Source organism: Aquila chrysaetos, chromosome 15 (assembly GCF_900496995.4).
Source record: "Aquila chrysaetos chrysaetos chromosome 15, bAquChr1.4, whole genome shotgun sequence".
Taxonomy (NCBI): domain Eukaryota; kingdom Metazoa; phylum Chordata; class Aves; order Accipitriformes; family Accipitridae; genus Aquila; species Aquila chrysaetos.
In genome coordinates, this window is record NC_044018.1 from 15,004,472 (window position 1) to 15,025,272 (window position 20,801).

General features: G+C 43.5%; 1 protein-coding gene across 1 annotated transcript; it reads right to left on the bottom strand.

Moving 5' to 3' along the window:
* Positions 1-650: 650 nt before the first annotated feature.
* Positions 651-20,763, bottom strand: TRIB2 (tribbles pseudokinase 2). The gene is given in 4 exon segments (XM_030037698.2): positions 651-3,004; positions 16,185-16,477; positions 20,493-20,627; positions 20,629-20,763. Coding segments are annotated over 4 exon segments (1,032 nt in total). The 3' UTR covers positions 651-2,535.
* Positions 20,764-20,801: the final 38 nt, after the last annotated feature.

Sequence of the window (20,801 nt, forward strand, 5' to 3'; positions counted from 1 at the left end):
CAGACTGCATCCTGTTTCACATCAAAGCCCAATTCAAATGGTCTTTTCTAAATGGATCAGGATTCATCTGTCCTGCCGTGTTCACAAAGCACCTCATTACTCCACATGCACTTCTACGTGATCTCACTACCTGCATCTATAAATTACTATTCCAGATGAATGACAGAAACAGAACCTGGCCTTAAATAAAAGACAGTAAATTAGGAGGTGCTATTCCAGATCCATCCTTTCTAGAATTGAGGTGCAAATGCAAGATGTACATTTTTCTAGGACTTTGGAAAGTGCAAGTGCCAGCTTGCTCCATTTTGGTCTTTTTCTTCATCAGCCGAAGAGCCTCCATCACCAAAAAGACATAGTTCTCACTGCATTTCAATACCCTCCTTGAAAAAGGTAAATGGGCTTGATAAGTGGTAGGGACAAGCCAAAAGAAAACAAACAAAATAAAAGCCAGTTTCATTCATAGCAAACAGTAAAATTTTTGATGAAAAGGCTTACAGTGTTACCTTGTAAATGTAAGTGCTAAGCTTTCTCAGCTCACAGGTCTGGCAAGAGCTTGTTAGCAGCACAAAAAATACCAGCTAAATGATCCTAACGCAGCAAACTCCTGCAGCACCTCAGACATTCAGTAAGAACATCGTTCACCAGTGAAGTTTAGTTAAATATGCACAATTTTATTTATTGAAGAGATTAGGACAAAAACATTAAACCAAATACATGACAAAGCACCAGAGGCAGTAAAACCCCACCATGCACATCACCAATCTTTCCTCCTATAAGGTACTTATAAAATAAAAAAAAGTCCTTCTTGACACAGCACCATCTTCAGAGTGTAAAAACATTACTCCTTTATATTCTTAGTTACCAAAATAGAACCAAGGCAGGTCAGCTGCAGCTAGCTTTGTCTCTTGATAAAGAACTGTGAAACATCATCCTCTTGAGAGTGGGACCATAACTTTCCTGCAAGGCAGGCAAATAGCATCCATACGTCAAATGCCAAGTAGCTGTACGCACATGCCACATACTATAATTAAGCACAAATTCAAGTAACATTTACATACTACAGAGTCCACATGTACCTACCCAAAAAACATGACCACTTCACAAAACGTATACAGGCAGTAATATCAGAACAACTGAGGTACTGGAAACACAAATATTTATGCCAAGAGATTTCAATATCATACAGCAATATAAAAGCAGTAATAAAAACATTTGCCAGTCTAAATCAAATAAAGCTATCTAGAAAAAGAAGCTAAATAAAAAGTTATTTAGGGACAGAAATACCTGAACAGAAAAGAAGTGTGTTAACTACAGCATGTAACATGTCATCCCAAGTCAACCCGTAATTGAAGTACTGGCTTAATACATCACTACTGTGACATTTTCTTCAATAAATAGAATAAGTCTTGACAATACAAAAGGTGCATATTACTGTGTATGTTTCAAGAGGAATATCTGTAATATAAATGTTCAGCTTATTAATACCCTCTTATTTCTTATTCTGGACATAAACAAAAATCAAACCCAAACAATTCTTTTCCCAAGTTGAGAGGAATTCAAAGAAAAAACCCACAATACTCTTCTTCAATAATAAAGAGCCCTCTATTTACACGTGGGCCAGTCGGTTAAAGAAGAGATCGGTTCTCAGATAAAGACACGATTAGGGGCTCTCTGCCCCCTCTAGTCATATACGTGCAGCATGGCAGATATGGAAGCCAGTATCTCATATCTTAAAAAAAAAAATAATTATACAGTTTTCTTCTTTTTTTTTTCCCTATTATAGCAGTAATGCATCTGGAAGTTTGAGTTATAATAGCTTCCTGCAACAAACCATTTGACACAAAACAGAACAGCTTGTTAAATGACAGTTACTTCCCCTTAAGGGAACAAAGCATTAAAATGTCATTTCCTGACAAGAATATTAAGTAGTTTATTTAGAAGAAATGAGTTGAAAATAGCTATCAAGAGACATGAACTGAAATTTTGTTTGTTTTTAGCACCCACTTTTCATGTCCGTCTTTGTGCACCTAATTTTTTTTCTTAAATTAATCCCATTAATTATTAGACATCCGATTAAAAAAAATGTTAGCCAATTGTACTTTCCCTGAATAATGGCTGAAGTTAAATATCTAACAGTGCGATGCCAAGATGTGAGCTGAGGCAAAAAAGTTTCTATTTGTTGTGAGTTACCACTATTTTTAATGGAACAGAAACAGGAGTGATACAGCTGCACCAGAATTGGCATGTGCAGTCTCCTTGGCTCCAAAAAGGTGAGAAGCTACAATTGCTCCATGCTGCCTTTTCTCCTCCAAATCAATCTAACCTGATAGCAAGCTCCCCCCCCCCCCCCAATCTGTCCCCATGCTACATTTGTTATATTAGCTCCTTGTGGAGGTTCCTTCTCAATCCGAGGACCTCTGAGTGTCTTTTGCTACCAAGCTAGGCTGATGTAGGATGTGATTTAACACGGTCAGGAAGGGCTCCTTCATGTGTCCATCTCCAGGTTGTGTACCTTCTGAACACCAGTCTTTGTGCTCAGTTAAAGAATGGGTCCAAGTCTTCTTCCATGTTGACATCAGGCACCAGCTGATCTGATACTTCCTTAGCACCATATCCTGAATTCGATACATTAAAATCTGTAGAAAACCACGGATGGTCCAGAATTTCCTGTGAAGTCAGCCTTTCCGATGGCTCCCGACGCAGTATGCTACGTATGAGGCATTTCGCCTTGGGGGATAGAGTTTCTGGAATGTTAAACTGCCCACGACGGATCTTGCTGAAGAGGGAACTAGGCTCAATGTCATGGAAAGGATAGCGTCCAACTAGCATGGTATAAAGCATGACACCTAGACTCCATACGTCCGCTGCTTTGCCAGAGTAGCTGCCATTTGTGTTCAAGATCTCTGGACTCACATAGGCTGGGCATCCATGCTTATCAGAAAGAGAGTCATCATTTCCTCTTAAAATATAAGCATCTTCTAGGCTTTCCAATTTCACTCTAGTCCTGCGGGCAAAAAAGACCAAAACCATCAAGGTAAGTAAACATCAAAACACAAATTCCTGGCTGTTACAATTACATGGTTATAATAATAATACTCTACAAAACTCAACAACCACAGGAGTGCCTGAGTTTAAAGTCCCACTCACAGCACTTGTTACAGATAAGCGATACTGTCTCTTCTATACTGGTTAGAGGTATTAGAGACATATAGGGAATATTGCCACACACACAGCTACAAGATTTCAAATACAGTTATGTCCGGTAAACTCACTAGTAAGGTCTTAAAAATAATTGCCATATTCATGTGTTTGGTAAATTTTACATAGACATGATTTCCAAAAGGAGACATAAACCTCAAGATTTTTTCTGTGGTGGCTGCACTCTAAGGTACCTGTGTAGGACTCACGCCCACATACAAGCCTAACCCTAACCAGACAAGATTATTTTGACACCTTCACACTGGTGAGCAGTTACTTGCACCTGTAATTCCACAAGGTCCAACAGGAATAAAATGGTCGCTCTGACCCTAAATGATCCCTCTGACCAACCAACATTTTTCTTTATCCCAGCATTAAGGAAGAGCAATTTTAACAGATTTCAGTCTTCCTAAATAGACCTTTGGGCAAAGGGAGGTCAGGTGAGCTGAATGCTGCGAAGATTAACAGCAAGCTTATCTACCCAGATGAACCAAAGGAGATCCTCTCACTGGAATGAACAGAGAGGCTAGAAAAGGGCTTGCAGAGAGATGACAGGGATGCCTTACCTAGATTGCAAACTCCTTCTGCCTGCAAAGCACTGTGAACTTGTCATTGTGCTGCAGTCATTATCGCTGCAAGAGAATTTTCTTCCCTTATGGATATCACACAGGAGCAGAGAAAATGATGCTGAGTTGCTTGTCATAGCACTAGATGAACATAACCTTTCCTTCCTTTTAAATTCTCACTGCTATAATCTGTAAGTATATTTAAAAATCTGTCCCTGTTAAAGGCATCCAAAAGGATTACTGATTAGCCTTTCGACTATTTGCCGGCAATGGTTAGTTTTGAGAGCAGAATCACTACAACGTAACAGGCCTCGTCCAGTGCATCTGGATGGAAGAGTGACCTAGCAGTAGTGCAGGCTTTCTTTTCAACAACTCGGGATCATAACTCAACTTTAGGCATTACTGTCCTCGTCCCTCAGCCTCACCGGTCTGCACGATCACTCTTAGCCCTGTGTCATGGCCATGTTCCCACACCGCAGACATTCACAGGCAGGGACTGAACTTCATCCCAGAAAGCAGAACTCGCATCTCTTGACTAAAGCACATCATTTAACAGGCATTAAAACAGACAAGGAGAGCCCTGTTTCTTAAATGTTTACAGAAGACAACATTGCTCGGGCCCGAGTTGCAAAAGACAGCTGGGCCAGCTCTGGCTTAGACCGGGTTCCAGGGCAGCTCAGCACTATCTTCTTTGAACCAACAGAAGAGCATTTTACTCCGTGGAGTACTCCCGAGGCAACTGTGCCATAAACTCTCATAATGACACTTGGACCTTTTCAACAGCTAGAGACGTTTACCAGCAGAGGTGAAAGCCCCTTTGGCAACGTGCCTCGAATCAGGAAGTCATAAATACAGAATTCAGAATACCTGGCTTCCAAGCACGGTGCGTCAAGGCAGCTCCTTCTCTTCTTAAATAGGCCAGTGTTTTCTCCTCCAGCGCGGATGCTGACGGGCTTTGCGCAACACACCTGCTTCCTGATTAATTACCCATTGCCAGCCTAACAGCACTTCTCCTGGCAATGGACAACCCCTCATTAGCACTCAAACAATACTTTACAGCAGCAATACCTCACACAGGAAGCTGGCTGCAAGGAGAAACGTAACCACCATTATCAAGACCACAGCAATTTCCCTCGGTACACAGCTCAGAGGGTCCAAAACCGGAGAGTGACTAGAGAAGAGTCCTTTCATGACGCTCAGCTTCGACACGTTACTGCACCTGCACAGCATGGGAAGAGCAGCGAGGAGGAATGCCCAGAGAGAAAAACACACCAAGGAGGGCCGAGAACAGAGAGGAGGAAATGAAAGGGAAGGCAGGGACATGAGTTGTGGTTCCATTTGCATAGCCCACCTCAGTTTTTCCAGAGAAAAGTATGTGTAGCAATAAAACGGTGAGGCCAGCTACTCAAACATGCATTAAGTCACTGAACTGCCAGACAGGAAAGCATCGACTCACTCCTGCTAACTAACAGAAGCAGAACACACACACACACACACACACACAGGGAGCGGGGCAGAGCATGCTATTTATAAACAACTTCCAGGAGGGAATTCACCCCCCACACATGCTCTCCTGCCATCCCAGCGTCAACAGCGCAGGGAAACGCTGCTTACCCTCCCATCCTATTTTACATTTCTGAGAGCTGCCGAAGAATTTAGAAAAACAGTTCAACGAGAAGCTTTTATATTACAGAAAATTATTGGAATTCCCTAATCTCTTATTTTCTACAATGGTCGCAGTACAAAACCACAAAGAGCAGACTGCAAGGTGTGTCACAAAAATTCATCCCGTTCTCCAACAGGAGAAATCATTTCTTGATAATAAAACAGAAGCAGCATACAAAAGCCTTATCTCTGTCTTGCTTTTCTTGCAAGGTGCTGCAGCCTGCAGCCCTCCGTGCATGCTACAGCAGGTTTTGTTTAAGCAAGCAAATGGAACAACAGCTGGCCCTTATCTGCCTGCTCCTCCATAAGCTGCGGCCAAATGAAGCAAACACTCTAACCAGGTTTTTCATCCTGCTGAGTTGACAGGCTTTGAGGAAACAAAAGGTCCCAAATTAAACAAAAACACAACCTTCAGTCCTCCTCCTCCCTCCTTGCTAGCCCCCAAACCCTCAACCAGTAACACCCTCGCGTACAAGGTGCAAGTGGCGAAATGGCTCCTCTGCGACGAGGCGGTGCTCCGGCGCGGGTACGGCACCGGGCGCAGCGAACTCCGGGAGCCGCATCTCTTGAGCGCGTAGCGCCAGGCACGCAGCCCCAGCGTGACTTTCTCCCCCTCCCAGTTACCACCAGAAGCAACTCGGGGGTTCCCATTTCCATTTGTAAGGTTGGGCGTCTTTGCAGAAGGTGACAACGCGGGTTTTCCATCCTGACAGCAAGGAGAGCGCAGGAGTAAGGGAAGGGCTCGCCGGCTCGGCACAGCCGACGCACAGAAGTGCCCACGAGCTGCTGCCGCCCAGGGCCCTGCCGGCACCCCTCACCGCGAGCCAGCACCGGGGCTGGGGAGACCCGCTCCAGCCCCTTTTCACCAGTGACGGACGACTTCACAGGCCTCAGCCTCCCATACAGAACAGTCTGTAATCCAACTACAGTTGGGTAATACACAGGTGTAAACGGCAAGTCTCACTCCCCTTTTGCAGTCATTTCACGTTTGGTTTTTTTCAGGCAATCAAAAAGGAGCAGCCTGGCTCAGGAACTGCTATTTCCCAGCGCGCAGCACCCCATCTCTGCGAGAAACAGCTTCCAGCTCTGGCTGGCTTTCCCTTCCTCCACTCTTCAAGCATTGCCTAAAAGAGCTCTGTTTTCTGCAAGCCAGAGATATTTTTTTTGGGGGGGGGTGGAGGGGAACAGGAAAGAGGGGAGTCTAAATACACAGAAATGCAGAGACACGCTGGATGAGAAGCAATCTCTCTCTCCCCCACACACTTTCTCTCAGAGGAAACACTGAAATCAAATATCCAGGAAAAAGAATAGAAGCCAACAACAACAAACAGACCCTTAAAATTGCAAGTAGTTTCTGAGAATACAAAACGTCCACAGCAAAGGGTGGGGAGTGCATCCAATTGCAGAGTAACCGGACAACCCTAAATTCGACACTTGGCAGGCAAGGGACAGACTCAAAACCAAACGCTGAGATGTGAAATCACAATCAGCTTTGAAGTGCCCTCCCATCACAGAGCATAGAAAGGACAAACGAAAATCATTCTCTTTTTTTTTTTAAAGTCACATTTGTAAAAAACTCTTATTCTCTAAATAATTAACTCACATCAGTCAACTGAAGGACCCCCACAAGAGAAAAAAAAGTTTTCCAAAAGCATCAGCACTCGAGTTCAACCATTGAAATGTTTGCAACAAAATTAATCCCTAAAGTTCAAATGTAAACTACTGCCAAAGCCGGATGAGAATCACTTTGTACACATACTGTAGGGCAACAAAGACTTTTGTCAAGGCTTACGTAATTACAGTACATAATTTCAAGTTTTAATGCAGACCCTGAATAAGCACTTGGAAAAAGAGCATTATGCATCTATCAGATCATTGATAAAACACTGCATTAGTCTAATGCATTAAAAAAAAATACAACCCTGAATCATGGCTATTTAAAAAGGGGAAGCTATTCTGCCTATGAATGCTTCCCCATTACTGGTGAATGAAACCACAGAAGTGCAATCAGAGGGCAGCAGCAGCACTCAGACGGGAAATGCGTCTTTGTCCCCATAGAAACCGTCAGGGAAACCCATGAAAAACAATACCACTCTGAATTTCTTATCAATATGCCATTCATTACTTGACTGCATTCAGACTTTGCTCTTCAGTAATGTAACAAAACCTAATCAATTAAACGTCTTCCAGAAGATTCTTCAATGCAACCTCCTGAGTTAGCACCCGTCTCTGGCAGACAGCTTTGTTGCACATCCTACACTTTTTTTCCAGAGTGATTCGCATTATTCCTCCCTGCAGAGCTTAGGGGCTACTGGCAAATTGCTATCCTGCCTTTTGACACAGAAGCCAGGGCTGTAAGAACCCGGCATTCACACTTGCTCTCCAAAAGCAAACACAATTTCCATACCAAAATCAGTGGAATTATTCAGAGGGCTCTAAGCTCATAAGGCAGGAGAAAAAAAAAAAAAAGTCTGGAACATTTAAAGCAGAAATACTGACTGAAAGTCTGAGTGTTTCAGAGGAAAATATCTCCACTGCAGTGAATAAACAGTCAGTAGTAAAGGAGCCCATGTCTGAGTCAATGAAAGCAGTTGCTTCTAGTCTGTCCCCAAAGCCATCTGTATGGGAGATAACACCTGAACCACAGCTGAGCCACCGCTACCATTTTGGAAACCCTAACTGCCGACCAGACCCACAATTTTAGTATAGCACCACCCCCCAGCTGACAGCCACATCAGCTGCTTTGGGAGAAGATGGAAGGAGCCATCCTGCTATGGCCACGCCAGGTACACCATCAACTTGCTGTTCAGGGTGGGTCCAAATTAGATGATCCAGATTTACAGATTCTATATAGCAGCCTCATACCTCCAGAGATCAGAAAACAACTGTCACTGCCATCTGAATTGCCATTTTATTAATATGTCTGCAGGTAAATATAAACCAGCAACTTCTAAAGGAAAGAGGTGCCTCACAAGATTCCTCCCTACACACACACACAAAAAAAAAAGGCGGCACCCAAGTAATGCTAACTTATATTTCAACATGACTCTGACTGAGGCCAGGAAAGCCTTTCCCTAGGTAGAGGCACTCAAGCCATCAACTGTCCAGCAGATCAGGGATTGCTCCTATGTGGCCAATAATTTACAGGTCATTTAATCAAGGTCAGTTGCTAGCACCCCATCATAAAGAGAGACAAGCATGAATGCAATCATGCTATTAGAGTCACAAGAAGAGAAAAAAAAAATAAAAGGGAAGCTCGACATTGCAAACAGTTATCTTTTGCCAATTGATTTTTTTTAACTAAGGGAATCTCTCCTAAATAATGCAGAAGTAGGCTGCCGTCACGGAGACAGTGAGATGGGGAAGGCGGCTAACGAAGCTCCGTGCAAATGATTTGCAGCTTGGTGCAAAGACTCGTTCTGAACTCAGAACTACCCTATCTCCTCCGAGGGCAGTGAGGCATATGGGATCAGAGGGGAAATGTTATGCCATCAATTTAAATCCTGCTCCTTTCACTGTAAGATCCCTTCCAGTGCGTAACAGCACAGAGCCTGGGAGTTCACCACACAACATCCTACACAACTTCAGGGGAAAAAAAACCCCAAACCCTGCACAAAGGCTGTCAGACAAACCATCTCTTGCATAATGAAACAGGCTCAAGGATATGTTTCAAAAGACAACTGGGACTCGCAGGCAGCACAGGTTTACAGGATGAACCTTGTTCCTAAGGGAAGATTCCCTCATTGGTACTTCCGCAGAATGAGGAAGCCTCTAAAAATTACATATCCCCCACCCTTCCTCCACAGGGATGCTACCAGCACACTCAGCCCTGCCCCGCACCCCCTTCCTGACGTGCAGGACCCAGCAACTTAGGGCTTTTAACTTGTTTTAAGCTGGCTTTTTTCCTGCAGAATTCCACATCAAAAAAATGGTCCGAGGTCACCCCCTCACGCACCTCCAGGAAGGGCTGGGGCCCCAAAGACCTCAGCTTTACAACACTCAGATAGGGTTGCTGGCAACAGCCTGTCCTGTATGCCTTCTGCTTAGCTTCTTCCATGCCCTTATTGCCTAAGGAGACAACACGTTCCCCAAAAAGTAGGTAGGTAGGTAGCAATGTACGTGTTGGGGTGCGGGATCTGAAATCTGATGCAGACCCTTCCACAGAGGGGCTCGGTTACAATACTGCGAGGAGTCCATTATTTGATAAGCATCTGGCTCAGAGCAGGTACTTCACCTCACTTTTAGCTTTTTAGATCACATTGAAGGTCAGAATTTTAAAAGGCTCTGCTGCCAACTGTATGCTGCGTTCGCCATCTTTTCTAGGTCTTTTCATACGACGCACGGTGAAGCTGCACAGGGAAAGGAGACCAAAATTTTATTTTGTTAACATAACTGCATGTTGTGAAAAAAGCCCTACACTTTCTGAGCCTGCAGTGAGTGCTCAGCACCTCTAAGATAAAGCAGGGCCATTATTTCACAACCCCACTGGAAACCTTTTGCTTAGATGCCTGTAAACCTGCCTCCAAGCAATATACATCTACCAAAGAGCAGGTGCTTAAGACTAAATATGCCCCAGGTTGGCTCCTGTTTACAATCTCCACCTTTCCTCTCCCTCCCAAGCCTGAAGTAATCTCACAGTGTGATAACAAAGACAATTAGAAGAAAAGGCAGCAGAAGAATTTCACCATGACCGTTCACTGCAGCTGCTGCTAGCCAGGCTCCCTGCCTCCCCTCCTCACCCCCAGCACAGACATCCGCAGACGTCCTCAATCTCTGCTCAAAAGTCAACATGGAGTATTTTGCACCGAGTCTACGGATGGAGGCTTTCAAGTCTTCAAAATGACCAGCCGTTGAACTCTTAATGCAAGATGTCTCAAGAGACATCTACTTCCAGGGACTGCAAAGCACCTATCAGCGGAGAGATCAATCCTGTGATGGGCATCTCATGATGGGCACCCAACCACGGCAGGCATCGCAGCCAACAGGTAACACAGCGTTCAGCCAGAGGCACCTCTCAGAAAGTCAAGACAGCGTGGCTGGGGAGGCTGGGCAGGACATGGGGACAACCTGCAGCAGTGCGGGCCAGCCTAAGCGCAGGCCCCCAAGCAGGACTCCCCCCCTGCTCCAAGCACGGCACTGGGCTGCACCTCAACAGCACCCTTCAGCACAGCGAGTGCATGAAGCTGCAAAGGGAAAAGAGTGAAGACAGGGTGAAGAAGAAAAGATACAGATCAAACTACGAGCCAAATACCAAAATATAGCAGAGCCCGAGGAAACCTTTGCAAACTCCACAGTTGGGTACTACAGCAAAGGCTCTCACCACTCGGGTCTCACTGAAGGGCCTTGAGCTGACTCAAGGTCCATCGGAGCTCCTGCTCTCATCCCGGGGCCAGGCAGCAGCCAACTTTTCCCCCGCTCTTGCTTTCATTTATGACCTAAGGTGCAGCACTTAACCTCTATGACCATCTATGCCCTCGGGAGGAGATTTATCACTTCACAGGGCTGGTGTGATGTTCGACATCTGCAGATAGCCTCCCGCGCCCCGCTGGGAAGGGTACCGCATACCCAAGAAATCCAGAGTGCATTGCTCCCAGGAACACCGGGAGACAACAGAGGCTTAGTAACCAAACCACACGAAGGCAAAAGGAAGCACGAACCCTTCTGCGGAAAACAGTTGTGCAACTGCTTCATCCTCTGTCCTAAGTTTGACAGCAGAGATTTGCTGCCAGTGAAGAAATTTGCCTTCCTCCCCATATTCTAGGAATAGCAATTTCTGGGTTGAAATCTGACCTATGATTCTCCACTATTGAAAAAGTTACGTTCTTTGGTCCTGTGGCCCCATTCAGGGTACGGTGAAATGCTTAAATGACAAAAACAGATGAAGACTGGTTTTATTTCTAAATCTTCCGGTATTTAAAGAGCACTCCTATTTTGTTTGATTTTCTTCCACTCTCTTTCTAGGACTTAGGGAAAGTGTTAACTTACCTGTTCTCTATAGAATTGTAAGTAAAACAGCAAGTTCTAACACCACAGGGAAAAAGCAGCTGACCGCATTAAAATTTGACAAATGCTGGGGAGGAAACTTACTACTAACTACAAGAAAATGAAAGGTCTACTTGGAAAAAGGTCGGTATATGCATTCTGTATTTTTTTGTGGGATCAAGTTTGTATCACTAGGATTGCAAACAACATAACTAGGTCACCTTAAAGCATCATCCACTCAAAGCTGAGAAATTCTAGAGGAAAAAAAGAAAAAAAAGCATTCTAAGAGCACCAAATAAATATGTTATGCTAACACAGGCTTTCTAGATTAGTGTATTGTACTGGCTGCATTCTCCCGGTGCAGAGCAAAAACTGTCAAATTCTATTTATTTTTATTGAATCCCACCTGCCTCATATTTACTCAAAGAATACAGGAAAATTACAATATCTAAATACCAAAATTATTTTAATTTTCCCTTCAACAAGTATGATGAATGTACAAGGTCTTTAAGCTTCAAATATTACGACAGCTAGTATTTTAATATAATTAAAGGCTTAAAAATGCACTAAAGAAATTAATAATTCCCTGACAGCAGAAATGTTCTTGTATTAAGAAAACCATTGGAACAACCAACACAGAAATGCTTGATTTAATTCTGAGATCTTTGAGGTGGCTTTTTCTCAAAGTATCTGCTATATATGAGACTGATGAACTGTTTTATTAGCTATATACTGCATATAGTGCTATTTTTAGCAAAACCCCAAAAGCCCTGCCCATTCTGCAGCATCGTTGTGGGACACCAGCTAGGAGAAGGGCACAGTCGCTCTGCCCAAGGGCCTACTATGAGGACAGGTTGTACAAGGAAAACTGTAAATACCATGACATGACCACAGCAAAAATAATCAAAAGCAAGAGCCTCATGACATCAACACTGACCTGGCTTAATAGCCAGGACAAGAAAAAATTACCAACATGGACGGAGGCAGAAAACATACAAACCCACAATTTTTACCTTAGCTCACCTCCGCTGTTTTGGATTCAAGTTTTATTTAGAAGGTTAAGGACCCAATTTTTAAAGTATTCAAGAATCTTATAGCTAGTTTAGAAAGTCCGGCGAGACTCAGCATGGCAAGTCAGTGTTGTTTTCCATATTTTCAGTGCTCTGAAAGTCACTGCCCTCATTTAATGGATGTGCTGCTGCTTGCTAATCCAGTCTTACAAAACATTTCCAGCCATGCTGTAATGCCTTAGAAGTTCTGCTTCATCAAGATCAGCTGCAGGTTTAAGGAGCTTAACTCTGAAATTTCAATACTACAAGACTGGCTATTTCACCTATTGTTTACAAATGGAACCACAGACACACCTCCCCCCCAAAAACACAACCCCCCAACCTTCTTTTATACAAAACAAAAAACCACCATAAAAGACCTAAGGAGCTTGGCAACAGCACACATCATTTTCATGGAATGCAATTTACCATATCTTCAAAATTTCTGCAGTTCAGGATTAAAAGAAGCTATAGGTAAAGTACCTTGAAACACAGACAAATTGGTTTTGTTTGTTTCCACAGTGTGGAATTTTGGATTTCATTTTAAGTGCTGATGTATTTACACACATGCAGGAGTAAGACTTAACGCACCATCGCAGTCTACCTTTGACTTAGTACATCACGAGAACATCACATGCATTCTTAGCAGTGACATCAGTAGGAGCAAAGAGCACTCACGACACTGCTTGGTCAGGAGCCTGAATCTTTGCAAATTCCAGCTGTAATTTAGATAATGGGAATGGGGTGGAAAGAGTTTCAATGCTGTATGCACCTGTCTGCAAAACTCCAGGAGCACCAATTTCGTATCGAACTACCAGGTACCATTAGGATCAATGGAAGTAGTATGTACTAAGAAATGCTTTAATTGATTTTCTTTTTTAAACGAATGGAACTGTTTCCACGTATCCTTCACATTCTCTCTAGCTCCTCCAGTCTGGCAGCTCTCAGCTAAGAGCAGACAAGTATCTTACTAAAAAAAAAAAAAAAAAAAAAAAAAAAAAGCAGCAGTGAGTTTTCCATTCATGTGTTGCCTGCATGCCGGATATTTCCCATCTTTTCTTCTACCAAAATAAAAGCTGTGAGAGTCTCTGAGAAGAGAAACTTTCAAAGCAGTAGGTACTAAAGGTGAACTGCAGAAAAACAGACTTGAAGAAATAGTTCGGAAAAGAACTACTGAGAAAGAGCTCAGAAGAACAGGCCACACGCAGCAGTGGAGTTCACACATATTTCTCAAAGCATCATTTTCACCTCTTTTCTTCCCCCTCGGTTCATTACCAGTATCAAAGAGCAAGAGATTGTGCAGCACCCGTCTCCCAGGCACTGCCGGCGATGGCAGCTTCCGACAGGCGGGCTGCTCGCCACGCCGCCATCCTCACCAGCACCGGCAGCCTCAGGGAAACGCGAGCTTGGAGGGGTGCAAGCAACACACAAACACCTCCGTGAACCCAGAAGGACCAGGAAGATTTCTCAGCCTAAGTAGAGCAGCAGGTTGAAAGTGATGACTGATTACATTCTGATGATCTGAGCATGTGGAAAAAGACAGAAACAGAACCAAACAGCGACTATCTCGCACGATTTCATCTCTGTTTATTTAGCAGAGAAAGGATTACAATACCTCTCTACTTACAAATCAACATTACATCCAGAGAAAACCGCACTCCCATTATCTTAAAAATAACCTGCAAGTCCTCTTTGACCTTTAAAGTGACTTATTGTATAATTAGAAGACACTGTTCAAAAGTGAGTAACTGTGTGATTCTGCAGATGACAGTTACGTTAAAAACATTCATAAAAGCAAACACTGCTATTATAGTACGCACCACTCTTCTTGGGTGGCTAAAGGATTTGGCCCTGTGCCTCGCGTTGCATTCAGTTCCTAGTAAGCGGCAGGGTAGGAGTTCAAAAGCATTCAGCACAGGCCCCCGGCTGCTCCCACTGCACTGCCCTCAGCTCACGCTGCCTTCGCTTGCAGCGGCTTTTCCAAGTCCTGTCCTTCATGCAAAACCACGCAAGTTTACATATGTCCCCAGGAAAAGAAAAAAAAATCCATTTTAACGTTAGGATGTTATCAGCTACAAGAGAAAACAATCCCTCCCTCAACTATTTTCTACAAGTTTCCTTCTTATCTGCATCAGAGATGCTATAATGGTGTTTAATTATTAAACTCGGAGTAAAAGTTGTGAAAGTGCAGTTTACATCTATCTGCTTTGCATTACTCGCCTGAATGGACATTAAGCTAGTTTCATTTTAGGCTTTTTTATTTGAAGAGAAGGAAAGGGTAACCATATATATTGGGGCTGCGGTAGAAAAATAAGGAATAGCTATTTGCTGAACTGAATTAAGAAGTGAAAAGATGTCTTTTATTTTTCAGTTTGTAAGGAGATTAAAAGGAGAAGTTTATTTTGCAAAACTCAGCTTGTGATAAAATTTCAGTAGAGAACAGTTAAACAGGGTAGATGGATGTCACTTTTATTTTAAGGCCAGGAACTTCTCTTTCCTGACTGAATTGTGTATTAGTTTTTTCTAATTCTCAGATCATGGACTTACTGAGCCTGTAGAAAACTTACGTGCCTCAGCTGTTGCTTATAACTTCCCCGAACAGCCCCAAATGGAATTGATATGCACTGGTTATTTTTAACAAAGCTCTCCAGAACATCCATTTCACTCTGCAACAGTTTGAACAAGCTTTCAGACAATTTATAGGATTTAACTAAAAGGGAAAAACATGTCCCCATCCTCTACCAAGACATGAAGAAGCACAAAGGCAGGCCCTGTCCCCATTTAGTTTCATTTTTTTTCATAATGGTCATCTTCCAATTTAATCCCTCTGTGAAAGCCTGACATTACTCTGGCAGTGTTTACTACTCCAGTGCCTTATGTGGAAGTTGCAAGCAAACACATGATGTAACATCAGGAATATCACTTCAACAATATACCCAGAGCATCCAGCATTACTGCATTCCCTGTCCTCCCATACTCCTTCCCCAAATCATTTACCACTCAGTTATTGAGAGGAGGGTGTGCAGGGAGGAGATAATAATAATAATAATAAAAAAAAAAAAAAAAAAAAAAAAAAGTAGTTCCCCAAGTACCACAACAGCTCTCATACTAAAAACAGGCACCCACACAGCAGGGCAGTTTTAGTCTTAGTATGAGTAGTGACCACATAATACTCTCAGAAGCAGCCTCCAGACCCTTCCAGCACGGGAAGCAAGCAGCTGTCCTCAAAGCAGTCCTTCGAAGCACTGACGGCCCTTCCCTCCAACCTGCGTCAGCATTAACCCCTTGGCTGTTCTTCCTCTTCAAGCCTCCTCACTGGAATGAGCTATTTCAGTCCCCAACCCTCTTTAACATACTGGATCTTTTGCTCTTTTCCTCTTTTAACACAAGCAAGCATTCACGATAGCGGAGCTCTTACACCAGACATCTCTGCAGCGCCTGCCCCCCAGAGACGTCCCCTCCTGAGGCATGAGGGTGCTCCTCTAGGTGGAGATGCAGAGGCCAGGCACAGATGCAGACCACGCTCCATACTTACTTTAAAGCCTAAGCCAGAAGGTAAAACGGCACATCCATCCCACGATCAGGTTGCAGAGGAAAATAAAGAAGGTGTAACACCTTGCGTACCACAAACGAATGGTACGGTGACAACGAAGGGCACGGCGTCTTGTAACTCTGAATACCTGACCTCAGGCACCCCCACCTGTAAAGTAAAGGAGACTCTTACCTTTCTTCATCCTTGAAAATAAACTTTCGCAGCTTGAGATCTCGCAGTACCAGTCCACCATCGTGGCAGTGTGCAACAGCAGAAGCTATTTGATAGAAGAGTTTGGCTGCCTCCTCTTCTTTAAGCTTCTTGCAGGTACGAACAAATGAATGCATGTCCCCATAGCTCCTTTCAAAGAACACATACGCTTTTGTCTCCCCAAGAATTATTTCAGTAATTTGGTTGATATTTTTATGTGCAGGCAGACAAAAACATGGTGCTAATAACTCCTGGTAGCAGCCAATATCAAACACCTGCAGAAATAATGACAGTAAAGCCAGGGTTAGCGACATGAAGGACAGTGAAGTTATGGTACATCTAATTCTGTTAACAGAACCATCTCTAAGTACAATTTATGCTGCTGTTGAAGCTGCACCGATGTAAACAGGATGTCACAAGCTCAAGGCACTGAGGACAAGACAAAACAGACTACACAACAGCAGCCAGAAGATACGAGTAACCTTGACAGGAAAGGCTAGTCTTCAAAACTTGTAGCAAGAATAGTTTCATTAGCTAATAGCTCATCAGATTGAGAACGTAATCTGAATTAAACTGTGAAGACCAGCGACGTATAAGGGCAGTACTCAGGAAATGTGTTTATCTTCTATTTTCCATCCAAATAAACTCATAGAGAATACAGCCAGTAGCTTTGTATTGAGAGAAGCCGTCATATTAAATGCACCCTGATACACATGCCTCTCTCTCTTGATTTTATTAACCCATTAAAGCCTTAAGGATTTTCAGGTTTAGAATATCATCTATTGCTATTCATATTTACTTCCTGCCTTTCTTTCATCTCCGACAAACAGCAAAGTCACTTTCACTTTCAAAGTCTCAGTTTTACAATGGCTGTTTATAAGATCAGAAGGACAACCCGGGAAATAGCCCTGCCTGTTGGAGTGCAGACAAACATCCTTCAAAAGGCAAAGACAAAACCACCCTGAACTCTCTGCATTTCAATTAAGTGCTCCACTAAAAGCAAAGTGTCCCTTTACTAGTAAGTATGTTATCACTGATCTTATGAATGAGCTGTAAGAATTAAAGACGGCTGCTGGGAAACCCAAATATAAAAAGTTACTATAATCTAGTGATGACGAATGATTCAGTATTTGAGTCAATTGAGAAATGCCCGCATTACAAGAAAAAATAAAGACTTCATTGAGAATAACAGAAGTCAGTGTGCTAAAAGAGAATATGAGCAAAGTATTCATAGGAGTGATTTTTATTCTTAATTATACCTGCTCCAGAGGTACTACAAAGCAAGGGATTAGCATTTCCACCAGCATAAAGATTCGATTAATATGTAACTTACTCTTGGGTGTTTTGTTACTTTGGTAAAAAGAATTTAAGGTAGTCACGTGTCATTCTAACTGAACATAAAAATGAAGAACTGGTATAGGTCTCTACCCAACTGGTTTAAACTGCAATTGTTTTTCTTCTTTTTCTATTCTAGTATTTGTATTCCAATAGCGGGTATCTGTATCCTCTCCAAGAAGCAAATCTCCCTGCTTTCTTTGAACCTTTAAAAAGCTTTCAAAACTGAGTGAGAGAGATACCATTCGATCAAAATTTTACCTGAGGCTTCAAAACCCGAGTCATTTAACGCTACAGAGCACAATCCTAACAAATTCCTTCCGCAGGAAAGGACCCAAACCCCAAGAAACTGGGACACCCCCTCCTCGCACACCTCTTTCTCACCCCACCCCGTACCTGTGCTGCTATACTCCGGCACAGGCAAAACCAACCTTAAAGGCAGACTGCCAAACAGATCCAACACATTTTACGGGGGGGGGGGGGGGGGGCGGGTAGATTAGCACTGAGGCATTTTGGCGACAGGGTGCACCAGGGAAGCAGAACTGGGGTGGGGAGGGAGTGTTGCTAAAATCCCTGGTGTGTAATTCATTCCGGAGGAGAATTCATTGACATTTGGATCTCAAAACTCCTAACTACTGCATTGTAAGTGTATGGCTCTTGTATAAGCGGCTGCTATAAAATAAAATTTAAGCAGGAACGTTCACGCAGCTCAAACCCTGATGTGAAAAAAAAGCCTTTCCAGAATTCTCTCCTAACCAGATTATCCTGATATAAATTAGTTACATTTTGTGGTTCTCAGACTACATTAAGTAAGTAGGTCTGGATATGTACCAGTACTACATTTGAAAGGGGGGAGATGGGAAGCTATCATACTGCTACAGTCTAGCATACCTTTTATAAAGGGCTTCTTTGTATCACAGCTTTTAAGATCCCTGGCCTCAATTCAGCAAATGTCCAATAAGCTGCAGTTTGATTTAGTTCTTGCTGGGAATTGGAAGCGAGAAGTTACCATTGTTTGGATGCCACAGAGCCTTGAAGCAAATAACGGCATCTGTACAGTCAGTGGGTGCAGCCAAATGAATCTTGAGAATCATCAGTATGTGTCTGTTATCCAAACCAATGTTTCTGCAAGCAATCTCTAAGAGCATCTTCAATAAGATACCAGATAGCAGGTCTCTTAGCCGGAAGGCTACTTGACAAATAGTAGTCACGATACTGCAGGCATTTTAAAGCCCGCATTAAATTAAGCCGAGTTCAGGACTGACAACTGCATATTCACAAACTAGCAATTCAGGCTGAGATCGTATTTTTGGAGCACAGCTAGTAGTGCCTCGCACATATGGAAAAACTGATACTATTCAAATGTCAGGATCGGCTCAAAAACATACAGCTTAAAGGGAAGGAAAAAAAATAAAGTCCACCCTTTGTGAGCTGCAGTTACGCTGTTCATACTGTTATCAAAACAGTGCCTTAATCCTGCAAACCAAACAGGAAACAAAGAAGAGCATAGCCCCCGCGTTACCACTTGCTATGCAAGTTCACCTATAATTTCAGGCAGAGCAGCAGCTTTGTGGGCTCTGTTTATTTCATGAAAAGATGCCAATGTCCTAGAGTGCTGTACTACTGTACTACTGCACCGAGCAGGGCTTTCATTCTAGAAATTCTCATGTTCTGTTTCAGTTTAGCAACAAAGCATTCAGTTCAGCATGCGATATTAGTCCTTTGCAGTGTCACGGGCCCTTTTTTCCCCCTAAATAATCACACAAAGTCCTAGCTTGCCTTAACATCAGGTTTTATAACTCGATCAGTAAGCATATTTAAATTGCCCTCTGAACTCCAATCTTTACAAATAGCGAACAGAAGCAATTATTTTCACTTCCCTGCTACAGGCTAGTTCGTAACTTCTTATGATTCAAGTATGAGAAAGTATGAAACAGTCGGTAATACCACCATTAATCCCCAAAACACAAATAAGCCGTAATACGTCTACTTTTCCGTTTCGCAGCTAGTTTGACACCAGAAATTTGCCCAAGACGGCCAAATGGCACAACTCCATATTTTGGGAACAATACAAACACTGCAGCGTGCGTTGCGAGGTTGCAATTTGCTACGTAGTTATAAAAACTATTACTGGGTACTGCCTCAGTTTGCCGGGCATAAGTCTGGCTCACTACAGACAATGAGAATCGCAATTTAGGAACAAAGGAAAATACTCCCTCAGCCCGAAAAGAGGAAAACATCGCTCCACAGATGTGCACGCACGGGGGTTTCTTTTTCCCACAGCTCACCTTTGAATAGTAGGAGCAAATTGGGAGGAGGCAGAGAAAAGCAGGCAGGCTACGAGGAGTGGGATAGCTATTTTGTCTGCTCTTCTAAAAACCGTAGGTGTGCAGGTTTTATTCTTGCTCGGTTGTGCAATGGGGGAGGATGCTGTTTGCAAACAACCTCCACGGTGAGGGAGCTCAGGCTGCTTAATTCGACGTGGATTTTTTTTAAATCACTTCTAAGACAAAGCTGCTGGCAATCTCCCCCCGCCCCGCTTCTCCATCCTCTTCGGTACCCCAACTCACAGAACAAGGGACAGGAAAAATCGAGGAAGCCAGCAGGTCCCAACACCTTAAAATTAGCTGGGGATTCCCTACTCCATTTTGAAAAGTGAGAGTGGGGAAGACGAGGCTTTCTCCTGATCTGAACTCACGTTAAGACCTACTTAAAGGACGGCTCTTTCCAGAACAATATCCTCCGGGGAAAAGGCAGAACTGGCTCCGGGCCACCGCTATAACGTGGCCATTGTCTGGAGAGAGGGAAAAGTTACAGGATGCGCCTTTAACGCTGTCTCCCTGCCTTTTGTTTCTCAACTGTTTAATAATTGAGCTCGGCCCTCCTGCAAGACACGGGAAACCAACACGCGACAGCAGGCTAACCCGGGGGGAGAACAAGGAGGAGAGGTATTACCTTGCAAACCAGCTCCTCGCCACTGTGCAGATGTACGGCTCGGAAAACGTGGTCTCCCTCGAGAGGCTCCAACAATAAGTATTTCCCGATGCAAGAAACGCAATGCGACAAGTTCGGGGTCTCCGGCGGGCTCGGGCGACCCTAGATTCGGGCTAAAACTCTGGCTTGGCTCGATGGACCGTATGGACGAGAGCTCCTCGAAATCCTGGGTTTTATTCCGCGGTCTCCCATATCGTGCTATCGTGATAGGGGTTGACCTTTGTATGTTCATGAGTATGGAGAAGACCAGCCGAGACGCTGCACCGGAGC